The following is a 19,451-nucleotide window of genomic DNA, read 5'->3' on the forward strand; positions in this document are numbered from 1 at the left end:
GTGGGGTGACACCAATGGCTGTGAGGGGAGCTGGGTGTGGGGTTGGGGTCACACCAATGGCTGTGAGGGGAGCTGGGTGTGGGGTGACACCAATGGCTGTGAGAGGAGCTGGGTTGGTGTCACACCAATGGCCATGAGGGGAGCTGGGTGTGGGATGACACCAATGGCCGTGAGGGGAGCTGGGGTTGGGGTGACACCAATGGCCGTGAGGGGAGCTGGGTGTGGGGTTGGGGTGACACCAATGGCCATGAGGGCGGCTGGGTTGGGGTTGGGGTCACACCAATGGCCATGAGGGGAGCTGGGTGTGGGGTTGGTGTGACACCAATGGCCGTGAGGGGAGCTGGGGTTGGGGTGACACCAATGGCCATGAGGAGAGCTGGGTTGGGGTTGGGGACACACCTGAGCTGCTGGGGGATCTGCCACGGGACGTTGCTGCTCGTGGCACCCCGAGGGGTCACCCTGAGCCACAAGAGAGGAACGGGAGAGCCAAAGGTTTATCCTGATTTTATGGGTGATGACAAGCCCAACCTGCCCTTAGGCCAGACCTAACACAGAGCACCAAGGCCTTCAGGCATTTGTCTCAAACTGGCCCAAACTGAGGCCACCTGAAGGCAAAAAGCTTTGTTCAAATTGGGGTTTTAGGCTGTCAAAAGAAGCAGAAGGTTCTTAAAAGATTCATTTATTCTTTTTGACTAATATTTAAGATACTACCTTAAGAAATGTTGAGTTGAAGGAGATGGATGCAATTGTGCAATAATAACAAATCAGAAATCTTTTACTAGCAAAGAGAGTCAGGAATTTGAATTAACATCAAAATCATGCATTATGGCATCCACATCTGGATATCACTTTACTGCCTAAATCCAAAACTTCTCTGAGAGCCAGTTGGTTTCTGTAAAAATGTATTTCTCTCTTTGAAAGGAAATAATAATTGGAAGGTCTTACAGGAAGCCACCCAATACCAATAGAGGAAATTGCAATCTGTTCCTCAATGTTAGTTTAAATCAATGTTATATTTAGCAAAGGCTGTTTTTTAATGATAGTATTTTCAATAGATTTTACTACACTGAGTCTTCTCAAAAGCTTGCATTACATTAAGAATTGCTTTGTTTGTAGAATGTTTCTTTAATCATCCCTCAAGGTCTTCAGCTTACCCTAGGTTAGATGTTGTTCCCCCTCTCCAGGACATCCAGGATTCCATTTTCACCAAAACACTTTATTTTTTTTTTTTGCCCCAGGCTAATAAAAAGCAAAGTATTTCTGCATATGCTTGCCTAGAAATATGTGTGGTTCTTAAAAATACGAAGTGATCAAATATTAAAACCACCTTTTTCTGTTTCCAGAAGTATACACAGCATTTTAGCTTCCTAGGAATTTTCTGCTTGGGTATCTGGATTTCAGTAAATTTCCATTAAATCAGTGGTTTCAAAGGAAGATTTTTTTTTTAAAAGTACAGTATTAATGATACTAAACAAAATTCAAGAACTCCAAGCAAAACAGCTCCTCCAATTTCTTCTCCAAGTTGACAAAATCTTTTAAAACTTAATCCCTGCACCAGTGCTAAAAACTCCCTGGGACACTGCTCAGAAATCCTGTGCACAATTTCCCTGTGGTTTTTATGGATTTCATTACATTGTGAAGTAATAACATCAAAATGAAGTTTATAATAGATTTACATGCAGAAGGGTTTCATACCACCTATAATCATTACTGTTCAAAAACTGGTGTTGCCAACAGCTGAATTATTCCACTGCCTGTAACTTAAGAAAATCCAGAAATTCAAGAGTAGAGTTTGCACCAGAAGAAAAATGCTGCTTAAGAGTCTGAACCATGTTTTTCCAACATGTAAGTCAAGAAGGGACCATGATAAGTGGAATTACTGTGTATTTCTGACTCTGTGGAAGATGATTCCACTGTCACGGGGCTTCTGCAGATCTTGGTGGCCACTGGAAAAGTGAACCACACCCAGTTCACGTTCTTAAGTGGTAAAAATTCACCTGTACCTGAAAATAATGGGATTTACCTGTGTTTTCTCTGCAGAGCCTGGTGATAAAAAAACCTACCTGTGGTGATTCTACCTGCATAACAGATTAGAGGCAACATTTTTATAGTTACACCTTTCACAGAATGGTCAGAAAGAAAATTATTTTCCCCCACAAGCACACAATAAAGGCAGACCTTTTCCTTAAGAAAAAATAATGATAATTAAAAATCGATGAAAGAAAGGAAAAACATTCTGCAGATGATGAGACAGTAATGACAACCTAATGCAAGTCATTCCAATAGAGAGGACAGCATTAACTGCACCATAATCCAATGGATTTCCAACATTTATAAATTTCCATGGTATCTTGTAGGCACAAAAAAATTACATAAGCTGCAGGAGTTGATTTTTCCACAAGTTTTTACATTTAATAATGTAATTATTTTGTACAATTAAAGGTCTTTACAGAGGAAAAGAAAAGGAATTTCCTCCATCTATACAACTTCTCATGAGGTATTTTTGTTGTCAAACAGAGCAGATGACAGTTTCAAAATTTTCCTATTGCTCGTTACTACTCTGAGAAGAAAAAATGTTTAAAAGCTAATTCTGCTCACTTCTACAGGTGGGATTCTCTGCAGCCACTTTGAGTCAAGGTGTCAAAGCAGCAAGAACACAACGTGGGTGTTCAGTCCCTTAAAACAATGAGAAAGGCCAAAGAACGGAATTCTGAAGCAAAATATGAATGAAAAAATATAATAAAGTATGTATAAAACTACAGCTAACAAATACTTTATTCCTTTAACATTCAGCACAGACTTTGCTTGTATTTTTCAGTGGAAGCTAAGGACAAGCTTTCCTTCAATGCAGCTTTAAACATGAAAGTTGGGAAGGTTTGTGAACACCAGGCCATGCTGCAGCCCCACTCTCCAATTTTTCACCTTTCCTCTCTTTCAAGCCCTGAAAGCACAGCATAAAGCTGCTGAAAACACACTAAAACATCAGGGCCAGTACAAAAAGAAAGAGAACAGGAAAGATTCAAGTATTTGACTGACATGGATGGATTAGATTTGGCAAATCCAGGCGTTTTCTGCAGGCACAGACCAGCAAGAGGAAAGGGAGCCACCAAAGGCAAGGTCTGGGGGAGCTGTGTGTGAACAGGAACCAGCCCTGCATTCAGGACTTTTAATTACCCTCAGCCAGGCAGCAGCAGCAGGGACTGAAATGCCCAGATTACCTTGATTGTTCTCTCATTATCTGTCATCAGCTGCTGCTTCTCATCTTCCAACTTCTGTGCAACTTCCTGGAGCCGCTGCTCCACCACAATCTGATGCTGGCTGTTCTCCTCTGTCAGGAAGGAAATGGTTGCCTTCAGTTCAGCTATCTCCTGAAAAAAAAGCAGCATTTTAAAGCTCCCTTCAATAAAAGACATGCATTTTGCATTTTTTAAATATAAACAGGGCAATGGCAAGCTCTGCTGTGCGAGCTGGATGTTTGAAATGAGCACGCTGAGCACTAGCAGGGCATGGAACTGCACACAGAGAAAAGGAATAGAGAAAGGCTGGAAATGACAAGAATTGCTGAACACAAAATATTTGGAAGTGTTTTCCACTGTGACATTCCAAAATATTTACTCATGAGAACAAAGCACATCTGTGATCTTCAAACTGGAGCCTGTTCCCCGTCCTGCACCGCTCTGAAAGGGGAGTGTGAGTTTACACTGGGATGCTGCTGCTCCTTTTCCAGGGGGATATCTTACACCTTGGTACCCACATTCACACCCTGGACTGAAATTTAAACCTGACAGTGACATTTCTGAGCTGCTGAAAGGAGCAGATTTTGCTGAGCAATAGAATGAGGACCTGACTTCACATCCAGACCTTTAAGGTGATTCACTCTTCATTTGTTGAATTGTATTTGTTTTACCTTTTTCATCACTGGGGAAAGTCATAACTAACCCTGATCGTTTGGGCATATTTACAGAATTTTATACTGACATGTCATCACCCAGCAAAGCACTTCAACATGTGGGAGAGTCACTTTAATGTATATATTCAGCTTAAGGTTAAGCTGCTGTAGCAGCATATTATAGAATAATTCTAAAAGCACTTTAGCACACAGGCAGTTCAGGGAGAGACTACCAGAGTGCTTAGACTTTGCCAGGCCTCCTCACTGGCAGAGAAACATTTATCTATATTAATTACATGGCTATTTAGGAAAAAAAAAAGTTAAAAAAACCAATAATAGGCCAGGACTAGTGTAAGAAGAACTGTGCTACAAATTAAGGTATTGAAATCACTGGAAAAGGGGGAAAAGCCTGATTAAAACTCTGTAGTAAATTTATTTCTCTTTACCTACCTGAAAAGCCCAAGAAGTAACCCAGATTATGTGTAAAACCTACCTTTGCATTTCTGTATTGATTTTCTAAAAAAGAAATACATATTTCAAAAGATAATACCCATCAAAAAGAAGGGCCCTTGAGACCAATATGCCAAAGTTTAGAGATTATCTGGATAGGGTGCAACTCTTTAGCCAGGATTAAGCAGTGTCTCTGGGTTTGCAGTTCAGGTAATTGTTTAGAAGACAGACAATTTGCAGAAATGTAGTTTTAGCAGGTGTGTAAGGCAAAGGAGAAAGCAGAAGAAAGCAATGGATTATATAAATTATTAAGATAACAACTTGATCCCATGCACAACTACAGCATTTTGAGTATGTCCCATTTTGTCATTTTAAAAAGAAAACAAAGCAGCAAACTCCTCAATATAACACAAACCTGAGATTGAAAGCTTTTACTGGGTTGAGAGCCTGGTCTAGCACAGGAGTTCTGAAATCCAAGCAAGGAAATTTCAGCAGAAATTGATGAAGAAAGATCTGCTTTGTGCAGTACTTTTCAGAGCAAAAATTTCTATTTACTTTGTATAAACTTCAGAGGAAATTTCTTGAAATATCTTCTCTGTGTGGGTGTTAAAAGTGAATGTTCCAAGAGGCCACAGAGAGAAAGATTGGACAGATGCTGTCAGCAAGGCAACCACAAGAAAAGTTGCAATCGACCAATTATTAACAGTGAGCTACAAAAAAAACCCAAAGCCAAGTGTGTCCAAGGAACTTGGGGGATTTGATTTAAACCCACACAAGTAAAGAAATTCAGACATCAGGGTGAAACTGTTTTATTGAGCCAAACAGCCCTGACAGATGATGGATGTGTTGTGTCTGCCCCAGAAAGTGCTGAGGAACTGGGTCCAGCTCTTGCCAGTAAAATGCCCCAGCTACAGCAAAGCCACCTTAATACAAAACATGTCCCCAAGTCTTGAGACTGTTCTGCAGGCCAATAAATATTATATGACATAATAAATGTTCTCAGTCTGACAAAATTTATTAAGACATTTAGCTTATAAAGTTCTTACCTTGCCCTACACTGCCTACGTGTTCCTGCTGCAACAATTTCCCTCACCCCTTGCTTAAAAATTCAGAAATGCTTCCATTATTCCAACTGCCTTTAACAAATGGACCAAGAACCATTCTTGTATTGACATTGGATTGTGTCTGGCATGGAGAGGCTGCCTTGATTCCACTCACATGTGGGTGACAATGACAAAAGGCAAAATAGAGGTAGCAATAGAAGGGATCTCTTCCTTCAGGTCTGACATGGATTAAATGTTACTTTTTGAGCTTTAACCATTTCCTGCTTTTCAGGTTCAGATGGAAAGATAAAAAAAAAAGAAGAAGCCTTTTTTGTTGTGTCTTTCTTTCTTTATAAATAAGGCTCTCAAAAATGACTAAATTACTAGTTTAAAATTACCAGCAAGGTATTTAGGACAGAGAACATTATCTCTGATTTACCACAGCATCGTGGAATTGGCGAGGGTGGAATGGATCAGTTTAAAGAAGTATCACCCAGAGCTGGTTGTTCAGGATCAGCCCAGTCAGGTTTTAAGTATCTCCAAGGATGGAGACTCTATAACCTTTCTGTGCACAAATGAATGTGTAAAAACAAAGGTTAGATTTTAGAAATAGAATATGAGACATATTCACCAAAGATTCTGATAAAGCAGTGTGAAAAAGTGACAGCCAATAAATGTCACCAAAACAACTGAGTCACAATTTTGGACAAGTGTTACAGAGAATAAGACTCAAAGGAGATGAAAAGCTGAAATCAAGAGTTTTAAATATTTTGAAGTGTTGGTTAAACAGTAAAGTTTGCAGTTTCTTGTTATTGTCTCGCTGATCATTTCTTTCTGTCTAGTTTAGAGGCTGCTAAACCCTTCTTTGTAGTGTTTTTATTGATTTTAAAAGACTGTTATTGGACTGTTGGCTGCAAACACACTTTGCAGTGCAAGGCAAACATTCTGGCTGTGGCTGGGAGCAATGAGGAGAATGACACCTCCACACAAACCCTTGTGGCAATTTTTTCTTATTAAAAGCTTAACTTCTGGTTGCATCTCCATCATTTTTCACACTTCAGTCCTACCTGTCAGTCAAACTGAAAGCTGAAGTATGGAAAAATCATCCAGCCTTACCATTTTTAAGCATATATGTAAATTCAACCCTCATTTCATCTTTTGAGTTCTCTGAAGAGCAAAAACTCAAGTCAAAACCAGTCTGCTTCCAGGACACTGACATTCCTCAAGGTGCTGTTTTGGGCAGAAATGCAGAACTGGTGGGGATCAATGATAAAGATGAAGAAACCTTGGGTGACACCACCTTTAACATGAAATGCAAGTCCTGGCTCTGCAATGGCTCCTGATTCTATGAGATGTGATGGAGCACCTCACTTTCCTTCCCACTGGCTGAAGGAGGACTTGGTCCTCTGGGGTCCTCAGGAAATGACAATAGAGATGAAAAAGATAAAAATTCAGAACTCAAAAATTCAGCACTCAAAAAACCCCACCACCAGCTTAAATGCTTTGTAGTTTTTTAGTTAAAATCTGCAAGAAGACACTGGATGTTCAATTCAGCAACAGGAGATGACTTCTGTGGGTTGCCAAAACCAGCAGTAACTCAACTTTTCACCAAGTGGGACAGGTTCACCTGAGCTCGCTGCCTGCTGGCCACCTACCTGCGCGGACCTGGCCAGTTGGAGGCTGAACTCCTCCTCCGTCTGCTTCAGCCGCCTGTTGGCCTGGAACACACACAAAGGAGAGCCCCGTTAGCTCAGGCACAGGCACAGGACGTGCACAGACACTTTGCCACCGGGCCCTGGGCTTGGCACCTCCTCCGAGCGCCTATCACCGAGCGCCGGCCCCGCGCCAGCCCCAACGCCCTTCTGTGGCAGCCAACAAACCACCTTTGATCTCGGGCCAACTATTCATCACTTGAAAGAGGGGAGAAATTGTACCTCTGCTGCCAATTATTAGAAAAACATAAAGAGTTCTGCGGATTAAAAAAAAGAAAAAAAAAAAGGAGAGAATGAGAGCGTGCGCGCGTGTGTGTGGGGCAGGGGAAGGAGGCAACGCACGTAAACGAGTTTATCAGGATGAATTTGTTTCTGAACAGAGGGGGGGAAATGAGGAGAAAGTCCCAGGCAACGTGACATGGGGAATGCAGCTTCACCTCTCAGTTCTGTGTCTGCAACTGTCCTTTGTCCCATTGCTTGTCCCTTCCTAGGGAAAGGTGGGAATTGCGCTGAAAATCCACCCAAGATGCAGCGTGGACATGCAGCTCTTTCCTTACCCCAGGTTTTTTTTTTTTTTCACAACTAAAGAATAAACCAAACTGAAAACAAGGCTGCTTGGTCATATCACAATCAAACCAGCAAATATTTCTATAACCTCAGGAAAAATAGCTCTTATGTTTTTTTTCCCCCTCGAATAATTTAATTTCAGAAATAATTTGATAATGGTGATATTAATAAAAAAATGCAATTTCATGTCAGGAGAAAAACCTGATTTGTATTTTTCTTGCAGAAACCAGCCCAGCCCAGCCCCACCACACTGTCCTCAGGTGAACTGCTCGGTGCTCTCGTCTCCTTGGCTCTCAAACTTGAGGACAGGTGTCTAAGACAAATATTTTCTTAGGGGGGACAGAATATCACACAGCTGAGTTCTGAAGCAAATTTAAGCTGATTAAGTTTTCAAAATCTATCTGACCTCCTGCTCAAACCTTTGATCTGTCGTCCTTAGTTTTACGGCACCGCATCCAGCGCCCAAACGCCGGCTCCCACCAGCCCCTCTTTGGGGGGACCAAAAAACCCCACAGGGGCCCCCAAAGCCTCTGAACCCTGCATGCATCCATCTCAGGCTCCATTTCTGCAGACTCCAGGGATTTCAGGCAGGCAAAGAGCCTTATTGATTTTACTGGGCTATAAATCGAGGAGCTTAGAGCCGCGCATCGTCATGGTAGGGCTGGAATCATCCTTGGCAATCCAGGCAGCTCTGTAAGGTGCAGCTCAGCCTAAGAATGTTACAGCCAGTTCAAAGTAATCCTAAACTTTACATGAAATTGCAATTTCAGATCCTCAATCCCTTCAAATTCCAAAATTATGAAACATATGGATGTCTCCATCTGTTTGCTGGCACTAAGGAATCTACTAAAAAAGTTAGCAAAGCCAATTATGAAATTTGTGCATCATTTCTGGGATGACATTATGGCTTGGTTTTGTTACAAACAGAGATAATGGCAATACACATTGTCTTGAACCAGCATCTAGAAGAATTCTGGAGCACCAGACAAATTAAATTTCACTTTTTCTCCATTTATCACTCAAAAGTGAACCACAAAGACTGTAAGGGCCCATGGTGGGGGTGCATAAATAAAAGGAGTGGTGACACAGCCCCAGCTATCCCAGGGAGTTCTGTCCATGCTCTGTTTCTCTTTGTACTCGGGCTGACCCATGTTAACACTCGTTCCATTGTACTGCAGCCTAGTTTCAGATGATGTTTTACCACCACTGCATGTCATAAAGTGACTGAAACTACCAGTTTATCTTTAGAGGAAAAAAAAGTAAAAAAATAAATTACAGCAATAGCATAAATTACAGTTAGTCCCAGAAAGGGAGAGGGACTCGTCAGCAAGGCACTGCACAGATCACGTTACAGCTGCTCTCGCTCAGCTTGCCTGGGGTAAAAGTCCTCATCTTTCATAGAAGCAGCTTTATAACCTCCTGAACCCACAGATGAAATCCCAATAAATAATAAAGAACCACTCATGAGTTCCATAAACAAATTAGAATTTGTTTGTTCACACTGAGTAGAATCAGGCTGACCTCTGCGAGACAGGACAGAGGTGATCCAAAAGAAAGATACTCTGAATTTCATTGTTTTATTCCTAACTAAAGGCAAAGAATGGATATCCTACCAGTTTACTTAAAAGGAATTGCAACATTTTATTTTATAATGGCTTTAACAACTTCCAGTTAGCAAAATATTTATAAGTTTTGTCTCCTAGTCACCAACAAACCATAAATTCTTGAATTTTCTTCCAGTCCCAAACATTCGAGGCGTCTGAATTTCAGAGGTACTGAGTTCCCACAGCTTCCCCTGGAGACAGCACAAGCACAGCTCCATGGGCTGGGTTGTCTAAAACTGGTTTTATTGGCCCTGTGGCACTAAAAACTATGGACAGCCCCTGCCAGTACCTCAAAGGGTCTTACAGGAAGGCTGGAGAGGAACTCCTCACAAGGGCATGCAGTGACAGGAAAAGGGGGAACGGCCTCCCATTGATGGAGGGCAGGGTTAGATGGGATATTGGGAAGGAATTGCTCCCTGGCAGGGTGGGCAGGCCCTGGCACAGGTGCCCAGAGCAGCTGTGGCTGCCCCTGGATCCCTGGCAGTGCCCAAGGCCAGGCTGCACAGGGCTGGGAGCACCTGGGACAGTGGAAGGTGTCCCTGCCATGGCAGGGGGGAATGGGATGAGCTTTAAGGTCCCTTCCAACCCAAACCATTCCATAATTCTGTGGCTCCTGCTGACTTCAGCTTTTCCCTGAGGTCTGTAACACCCAGCAGCTCTTGCATCATCACAAACCACACGAGCAGCTCTGATGAAGGCAGAGACCACAATTTACAGCACTGAGAGGATCCAACTCGTGGGGCTGCCTGGGCGCCCTCTTTTCCACTGCCATCTTTTAACTGCAGAAATACGAAGCTTCTCTTTTCTCAAAACCTGCAACTAAAACTAATTTAGTACCTCTTTATACAGGCTGCTGCTTTGCAACCAAGGGAGACACAAACCACCTTCCCTGGGGCAATGCTACGCACAGAAAATGTCTTTGTACTCTTTTTTTGTTTTAAGGAATGAGTAAATACACACAGACCTGTGTACAGGGAACATCAGGGGGGATTATATCACATTTATCTTGATAAATGAGAAGGTTCACACTAGCCTGGTGCACACACACAGCAGTTTCCTGGGCTCCTTCTTTTCCAACTGGCTGCTGGGTGCACGTGCTGGAGGAAGCACGAGCTGTTTCGGAATTATTTTAAGGGCATTCCCTCCCTTTCAGGTTAGGTGCTATTTCAGAAACATAATGAATAAGAATCCGAGTGGAAGGTGAACATTTGGAGGGTCAGCCAGTGTTCATTAAAGTCAAGCTCTTTTTATAGCAACGGGCAGCACTGCAAATAGAGTTAATGGTCTGAAACTAGTTTTGTGTGTGTGAGAAGTGGCTGCTGAAATTCCCACTTGGCAGAAGCTTGTCAGAAATATCAATTGGAATATCCATTTTAATAATGAAAAAGATTTAAATTGGATAAGCAGCAGAGGAATTCCACTGATTCAAAAACTAACTCCTGTTTAGTTTCACACCGTTAATACCTATTTTAGCTAAAATTATCTGATTATGATGATTTTACATGCAGTTGTTTTATATTACAGAGGACTTCTGCATTAAAAAGATTATGTCCTTGTTGCAGTTAATTGGTTTTAAAAACCAACTGTAATTCTTTAACAAGCCTTAAAGCATCGTATTGTGGTTGCTGAGCAAAACTGCATGGACTTCAACAAAACATTTCATGTAAAAATTAAAACAAAAAAAAAATCAAACAAAAAAAAATTTAAAAATTAAAACAAAAAATTTAAATTATTAGCACTCCAGATGTGGTGTCTGAATTAATGGATGCTCTTCTTACACAACCCCATTTTCACTTTCTCCTTTCATGGAACAGAACAGCGTCAGTAAAAGAGCCCAAGATCTATGACAGGAGCACATCACAAAAGCACACTGTGTCCTACCCTAATTACCAAGTATTCAGAAGCTATTTGAGGGTATGAGGTGCATCAGAGGGAACTTTCAGTTCCAGTTCCACTCAGTGGAGCACAAGCCCTGAACAGCCCCAGGTCCCTCTGGGCTTGGCAGCCACGTGGACAATTCCATCCTCCAGCAACACCCACGGAGACATTTGGGACGTCCTGGATATTTATCAATAATGAAGCCGTTCAGAAGCTTTGAAACATCACAAACCTGTGCACTGGGTAAGATATTGGGGAGAAATCACCTGTGGGGTGGGCAGGCCCTGGCACAGGTGCCCAGAGCAGCTGTGGCTGCCCCTGGATCCCTGGCAGTGCCCAAGGCCAGGCTGGGCAGGGCTGGGAGCACCTGGGACAGTGGAAGGTGTCCCTGCCATGGCAGGGGTGGCACTGGGTGGGCTTTGAGGCCCTTTCCAAACCAACAATCAGAGTTTAGTGATGGGTTTGGCAGTGTTGGGTTTATGGTTGGACTCCATGACCTTAGAGGTCTTTTCCAACCCCAATAATTCCATGTTTCTCTATCTTCCAGCTTTGGAAAGAGCTCTCATAACTAGAGCTTTAAACACACACAACACCATATTCACTGCTAGAGAAGCAGCAGATTAAAGAACTTTTCTGTTTAGGGTAGTAGCTATGAAAGAATCATTTTTCAAAATGCCTGCAACTAGCTAAAAGTGGCCATCCATGAGCTGATCCTCCATAATTAGTTAGATAAAAGTGTAAGCAAACTTAAAAAAAAAAAAAAAAAAAAAGAAGAAGAAGGAAAAAAAAAAGGAGGAAAAAATCAAAGGGTGGGGGAAGAAGAAGAAAGAAAACTTGCTCCAGGGAAGAAGCAACTGTTCTCTGATGTGCAGCAAGGAATTTAACATCAAAGAACTAATGTAAATGGGGCCCATTTACCTCAAAAAACAACACACCACTCCACATTCTGGAATATTTCTATTTTAAGTTTGACAGCATTATGCTTTGTACCAAAATTCAAGATTGTGTAATTTGATAGATGTCAGAAGAAAATGACCTTCAAAATGGCTAATGGTGGCAATCTTTGTTATTAAGTATGTTAAAACTCTCTGTACAATATCTGTTTAAACTTCAGAGATCAGCAGATCACCTTTAAAGTTCATCTGATTGTACATAAAAATTCCATTTTGACTCAAAGCCTGAAACATGCATTTTCCTTATGTGCCTCTAACACTGACAGTGGGTGACTTCCTACACCAAACTCCTGTTCTTTCTCCTGCTCTCCCCACCAATCAGACAAAAATGAAAGCTGGATCTCTGTTCAGCAGTGAAAATAGCACACACAGTTGAAATATGTAATCTGAACCACCCAAAAGACCATTAAAAATAGTTGAATACCCAAAATGATGTTAACAGAATAATTAGTCAAGTACCAAATGACTTCAAGGGTTTTGAAAATGAATGATAGAAATCCCAAAATCCTATTAATATTCTATTTAACATTTCACTTTTGGAGGTCTACAAATCTTTTCCTTTTTATTTTTTTATTCATTAAACATACATCTTTAGGAGAAAAAACTCCCTCATTCATGTGTAAAGTACTTTTCATTGGGAAAAACCCAGGAATGAGTAGAAATGCCTTTGACAGTACCTGCACAGAGAATTGCCTTTCTGCAGCACATTGCAGTTCTGTGCTCAATGGGGGCCCACTGAGAAAATGCTTCTGCAAACTGTGCCTCAGGAAAACTCCAAATTCCAGACTTCTCATTTAAACCAACAGAGTATTTCTAATAATTCTGAAATTATGCAGAGGAATTAAATACAGGTATTTTGAACTCACCCAGAAAGTCTTCTGGGGGACTCCAGATGCAGGGTGGCTCATGCCCAAGCTGCACCAGCCTTGCACCAGGACACAATTATTAAATGGATTTACTCAGCATCTAAATATTCCCCAGCACCACCAATGCTGATTTCCAGTTAATATTGCTGTCAGCCAGGCACATGATTTCAAACTGGCCTCAAATACCAGCCTTGCATACAAGACAAGGATTTAAAACCAGATTAACAGCCTGGGTTTGCCACATGCAATTGTTCAATGCTTGAACCACCCTTTACAGAAGGTGAGTGCATCAGGCACTTAAAGGTCTGGCAGAGAATTGTGGTTTAATCTGAGGCTGTTCTGGGACATTTTACCAAAAGATTGCTGGGTGTGATAAGCTCTGGGATCATAGACAGGCAAAGATGGCTGATTTTTGTTTGATTTACTCTCATCAATCATTTGTAATATGACCACTGGTGAAATCAATCTGGTGTTTTGTGGTGGCAGAGATTCCTGCAAATGAAGAGATTCAAATGATCATCACAGATCTCACTGCTTCTCATCTGCCATCCGTCACACCAGGCAACTGGGGTCGAGATTTCTCATTACCTTCCCATTTCACCAACTTTGGGGTCAAGTTTTATATTATGGCACAATTCTTCCCACAGCTCCACATTCCAACAAGATGGAGTAAACCTGGTGAAGATGGGGAGAGTGCAACACTCTCCATTTTAGAGTCCCTAAATCACATTCCTGGGTTACCATTTTAATATTTCCTGCTTTTCTCCTGTTCCATCCAACCAAGCAAATGTGGTTATTTAAATTGAGTTTAAGATGTTATATCAAAAGGGCTGGCATGTTCTTTTTCAGAGTTTGAACGAAGAAAATGTGCAGCCAACAGGAATTATTTGTACTTTGACAAGCTGCCTCCATCCCTGAGAAATGCAGGCACCTCACTCCTCTCATGAGCTCGGGCTCTCCCCCACTCTGACATAAAGAAGTTTCCAGAATCACTCAGGCCCAGACTTTTCTGGTACCCCCAGAGCTGACACCCAGCCAAACCACCAGGGGACAGGCTGTGAAACATCTTTGAAGATGCAAATCAAAGCTAAAGCTTCCTCCATGCATAGAAGGCAACAGTCCCAAGATGTGACACTGATCCACGACTTGACTCAGTTAAAGACTATTTAATCTGAGCTTTACAAAACATGATTCTTTCTGAAATTGGAGACTTCTGAGACCCAGGCACTTTATCATTATTTATCAGCTAAATTCACACCCCTTGATTTTTGCCAAGGAGAGACTTTTGGGCTCCTGAAAGAATTAAAAAGGGATAAGAATGAAGTCTTTAGATTTTGTATTGTCTTAAGTTGAATTTTGTGGCAGGAACAAGCATTTATTAAGAAGGCAATGAGAAGAAAGACATTCTATGTATGTATCATTTTAAGACAGAATCTTTGCTATTAAATAGAAGAAAAAGTGGGAACAAAGGACAAACTGTACCCCTGAATTAACTTGGTATCACAAAGTTAACTCAGTGTTTTGAAGTTACATCATTAGACAAGAGCCCAACAAAAGTTAAGCTTCTCCAGTTGGAAAGACAGACACTGAAAATACAACCATATCCCTCAACAAATCTGTGATCTGAAGCCATCAGTGCTCCTTAGCAAGATTATGTTGGATTAATTTTTGTATTTTAAATATGACAAAGCTTCCCCAAAAGAGAGACAACTTCCTGGAGCCAGAGCGCGTCACTGAGCCGAGGAGAAACTTCCCAAGTCCAGCAAAGGCCAATTAAAAAGAAAATGGAATATATTGCTCCATCATCAAAGCAATTAAAAGCATAAATAAGGCATTGCAAGACTCTTAACATTCCCAATGTTTAATTATTTATCTGTTCTCTGTCCTGCAGCTGTAGGTCAGAATTAACTCCTCTGAAACTAAATACAGGAGAACTCTTTTGGGGATTTGTACCTTATTCATTTTCAAGCAAACATTTAAATTCATTTCAAATTCACACAAGAACTGCAACAGTTTCACCTAAATCAGATTTTCTACAAGTTAAACACCCCTCCTACACTCAGATGTGATTGTGAAACTACTTTGATCTCTGTTCCCAAATTTATTGCTCTGTGTAATCCATGACAAAATATAATGTGATTTACTGTATCTCTATATGACAGCCCAGCAGCTGACAGAACTTAATAATTTAGCATAAGAAAAAAACCCTTCTGGCACCAAAATATACAAATCATAATTGAGGCACTTTAGTATCATGTTACAATGAAGCACATACAGACTGATCATAAGAACTTCAAAACAATTAGAATTCTTTCTCACCCATTTAATGAAGGTGGGTTTTACTCCATGACATGTTCTGCAGCTGTAAGCAAGTCATTTTGGAGCACTTTTCTTTCTTCATATTAATGACTCTGAAGGACTAATAACATTGTTTTACCCCTTCCCTATTTCCCAAACACTCCTTCTCCAAAAAGAAGAAGAAAAAAAAGCCACCTGCAGATTTTCTCTGTTATAATGATATGAAGAAAGAGCAAATGAGTGTAAACAATGTCTTCAAAATGTGCCATATTTAAAAACACAATCATTATGTTTTACATTAATTTGGTCTTGATCACTGAGCATTTTTCCTAAACAAAGCTACTTGGAAATCTGTTTTATTTTGTTGTGCTGACCTAAGCAGGGATGTGATGGCCACGTTCCACGGGGCACCTTTTGCAGTGGCTTGTGCTGACTCTGGGGTTTGGGGGACTCGAGAAAGTGTTTGTGTAAAGGATGCATCATCCCAGAAACTTCCAAACAAAGTAACAATGTGGAGCTCAGGGGTACAGGAGGATTTTCTACTTCTAATTCCAAGGAACAAACACCAGTTACTGTTGTTTGCACAACCAAAACCACAGAGGAGCCCCAGTGAAACCAGCAGGGATGGCTGCAGGGACTGGGATCCAGGAGCAGGGAATCCTTCCTGTCACACCTGACCAGGAACCCAGACCTCACTCCAGAATTCTCAACAAATCTAAGAATTAATTGGCCAAGTTGTTAAAATAAAAAAATCCACCAGTAATCTCATGTTACAGTCAGCACCACGCTGGAAAACAGCCAATGTTTTCCAAATATTATCAAGTACCCAGGAATGCAAGGATAAATAAAATTAGATAAATAAATTAGGTAAAACTGGACCTAGAAGCAATCAGCCTTTTCCAAGACACAAGGTATTGGGCAAAAAGGGAGAGCATGAGGTAATGATTCAACTGGGCTTTTAAAACTATTTAATAAAGCTGAAATAATAAGCAATTGTGTATTACAAGATAAAGTCAGTGTGTTACAGGTTGTTTGGAGAGTGAAGAAAGGCTCGGGAAACGATTGAAAAAATAAATAAAACACTTGTTCTGCCACTGGCAAAACCTCAGCATTCACCTTATCCACCATCCCCAGGACTTTGTGAGTCTTGATCTTATGAATACACTCTGAAGGATAAAACCTGGAAGTTCTGGGATGCAGAAGAGGCAGCGTGTGCCCAGGTGCTGCAGAACGGGAAAGGGTGTTTGGGCACACACTTGAAAAAGAAAGAGGAGACAGAGACAACAAAAAAACCCCACCTGTGATTGCTTCTTCAACAGACACTTCAGATGAATTCCAGTTGGTTACAAACCCACTAAACCCTAAAAAACCCAGGCAAACTTCTCCAACATCTACCCAGCTATCACTGATATGACAGGACATGAGTAAAGTATGCTGAAAGATGGGCCAATGATCGAGCTTTAATTTTAATTATATCAGTCCTTGCCCTGCTGAAAGCCATCTTTTTAATTCCGTATTTTGTCAGAATTTATCATTTAGCTCTTGTCTGGTTCTCATTTCTTAACAGCATTGCTTCAATCCTTTTCATTTTTAACCCTGTGGTGCTATTTGTGAATGCAAATAATGGTGCTTGACCTCCCTGCAGACATGAATGAAGATATTAAAAGTGAGCCTGTTGCTCATGGGTGTACATTTTTTTCCCCACAGTGACAGTTATACCAACTTCTCCTGGCTCCTAACTCTGGAACCAGATTTATGAATACAGCTGATGAGCAGAAAGCTGACTTGTTGTTTTCTGGATTGTTTTTTCAGAGTTTTTATTTTTATTTAAGGAGATAGGAGCAGAGTAACTCTGTGAATAACTGCAGCTCTTGCTTTGAAGCATCTCCAGCAGGGAGAGTGCCATAAATTCTCTTTAGTCCTATTTGAGTGAAATATCCCTGAGATGATTCTACCATCTTTTTCTTCATGTTTGGCTCTGTTGATTGAAGACTCTTCCAAATGGCTCCCCTGAGGGATGATGCAATTCCTGTGACCATGCTCCTGCTCCACCATCATCCTGCTTCTTCTTTGGAGGAATAAGAAGGAGCAGTGCAAAAAGGGACACACTACACAGGAAACTGCTTTTAAAAGGATTTGTGGAAAGGAACTATCAAGACAGATTAAATAATCTGCATTCTTTGTGCTAATATACATTAAAAATATTTCCTCTTTGTGAACTACATTTCTTCTTGATCTTTTGGCATCATCTTTTGCTTTCACTTGATCCTTTGGCATCATCTTTTGCTTTTACTTGATCTTTTGGCACCACATATCTGGTTTTGCTAGATTTTCTCCAACAAAGCCAAATGTACTACACTCATTTTTATTAATATTAGTTGGTGAATCACTATTGCTGTGTCAGAAACGTTCAAGAACCAAATATAATTTAATGTTCACAGGCTCCACAAAACAAAAACAATAAAAACATTACTGCTCTGGAACACAGAGATCATATCAGAGACAATAGTTCTTGGATTATAATGAAAAAAATTAGGAGACTTGGGAAACATCCAACTCTTCTTGGTAAGAATTGGAGGCTCTTTAAATTATTCATAGCTGGGGCCTAAGCTAAATAATTGATGTAATAGACTCAAAACAAGTTTAAAAAAATGGCACATCTACAAGTGGTGGGGGTCCTGCTTGCATTCAGCAAGGACACAAACAGGTCTGCATTACAATTAGACACAATTTAATGAGATCATTACACTTGGGAGGAATACACATCCACTTCTTATGGCTGACCTATTTGCCCCCATGTAAATAACCAGGGAATCACTGCAGTGAGTGTGAAAACTCATCACAAACAAAGTTATCTGCAACTGTGGCTTCAGTCTCCAAGTTAATGAAGTGAAAGGTGTCAGATCAAAGGTTCCATCACAGCCCGTTCTCAGAAGGTCTTAGGGACAAAAATGGAACCATTTTTGGTGCTAATGAAATGTGGAGTTGGCAGAGAAGAAGCAGAGCTGGAGAGACAGGACTCAGAAATGGGAACTCATGGAAGGCACAAGATGCTTTTACTTTAGGAGCAGAAGTAACTGCTTAGGGGTAACTCAATACTTTTAATCAAGTATCTCTTGGAGCATCTTTCATCTCAGAAGATGTCATATTCCTTCCCTTCATCTTCTATCTCTCTTTGCCAGTGCTGAACAGTGTGACATCATCTGCAACAGTGCCAGAACAGATACTGTGAATCACAGATATTCCTGCATATGCAGCATGAAAATATGCCCAGGGAGTTACATCCAACTGGGCTGTTCTTGGGCTGTGCTGGGTGAGGAATCAACCCAGCAGCACTGAGCCTGATGCTGAAGGAGGGACTGAAATGTTCCCTAGGGCACATTATCAGTACCTTTTCTGCAAATTATAAGCAAGAAGTTGCTCAGAAAATAAGTACCCATCTATAGGACACTGTCTGAAGAGTTTCAAAAAGGGCCCCATTACAAAAACATTATATTGCAACAAAACTGTTGTTATACAGAATAATTATTCCTAATTAAGGAAGTGGTCACTTACAGAGTGACCTGAACTTTAAGATCCCCAAGTATCTGAGTTTTATGTGGACTTCACACCAGATACACACACAGATATGCCTAAACTGTGAAATTCAGCTTCCCATTGGATTTTTAAGCAATCTTCACAGAATTAGCACCAGGAAAAAGTAAATTTAGAGAACTAATTTTTCTCCCATATTGCACGAAATTTCCAGGTAACAAGATCTGGTAGAAAATATTTTCATAAACAAATTTTAAGGCTTATGCTGCAATTAAGATTTTTTTCCCCCCTCTTGGATAAAATCATCTTCATCAAGGTTCTGTGGACTAGGACCAAGACTTGATAAAAGATACAGGTATAGTGACTGTACCAGGTAAAAACTGTAAACATCAGATTTAATTTAAAATCACAGAAATCTTGGAGTATAACTAACATCAACATCACTAAAGTGTACAAGCAGGATGTGCATGGCCAAGTTTTATGCCACTTTGGTGTCCCATCTCTCCAGAGGGAACCACTTCACAGCTCCCTTCCATCAGAAGCAGCCCCAAAAATAAAGTGTTTAACTCAGTTTTGGGAGTTTTTTTACTACAGATTTGTCCTATAATCAAATTTCATGTGTGTTCAGTACAGTCAATACACAAAAATGTAAATTAC

The 19,451-nt window shown here is 40.8% G+C and overlaps 1 protein-coding gene across 4 annotated transcripts in view; it reads right to left on the reverse strand.

Annotated features, from left to right (window-relative positions):
* Nucleotides 1–19,451, reverse strand: part of CEP112 (centrosomal protein 112) — a 162,988-nt gene that overhangs the window by 38,969 nt on the left and 104,568 nt on the right. For 2 of the 4 annotated variants that reach the window (XM_084218204.1, XM_084218205.1), the window contains exons 22-24: nt 7,038–7,100; nt 4,755–4,805; nt 3,219–3,368 (exon numbers count right to left, since the gene is read on the reverse strand). In XM_084218204.1, coding sequence (XP_084074330.1) covers nt 3,219–3,368; nt 4,755–4,805; nt 7,038–7,100 — 264 coding nt within the window. Of the gene's footprint in view, nt 1–3,218; nt 3,369–4,754; nt 4,806–7,037; nt 7,101–18,232; nt 18,464–19,451 lie in introns of those variants that run through there. The other 2 variants (XM_084218206.1, XM_084218207.1) reach the window with 2 other exon arrangements.

Source organism: Fringilla coelebs (assembly GCF_963513975.1).
Source record: "Fringilla coelebs genome assembly, chromosome: 19".
NCBI lineage: Eukaryota > Metazoa > Chordata > Aves > Passeriformes > Fringillidae > Fringilla > Fringilla coelebs.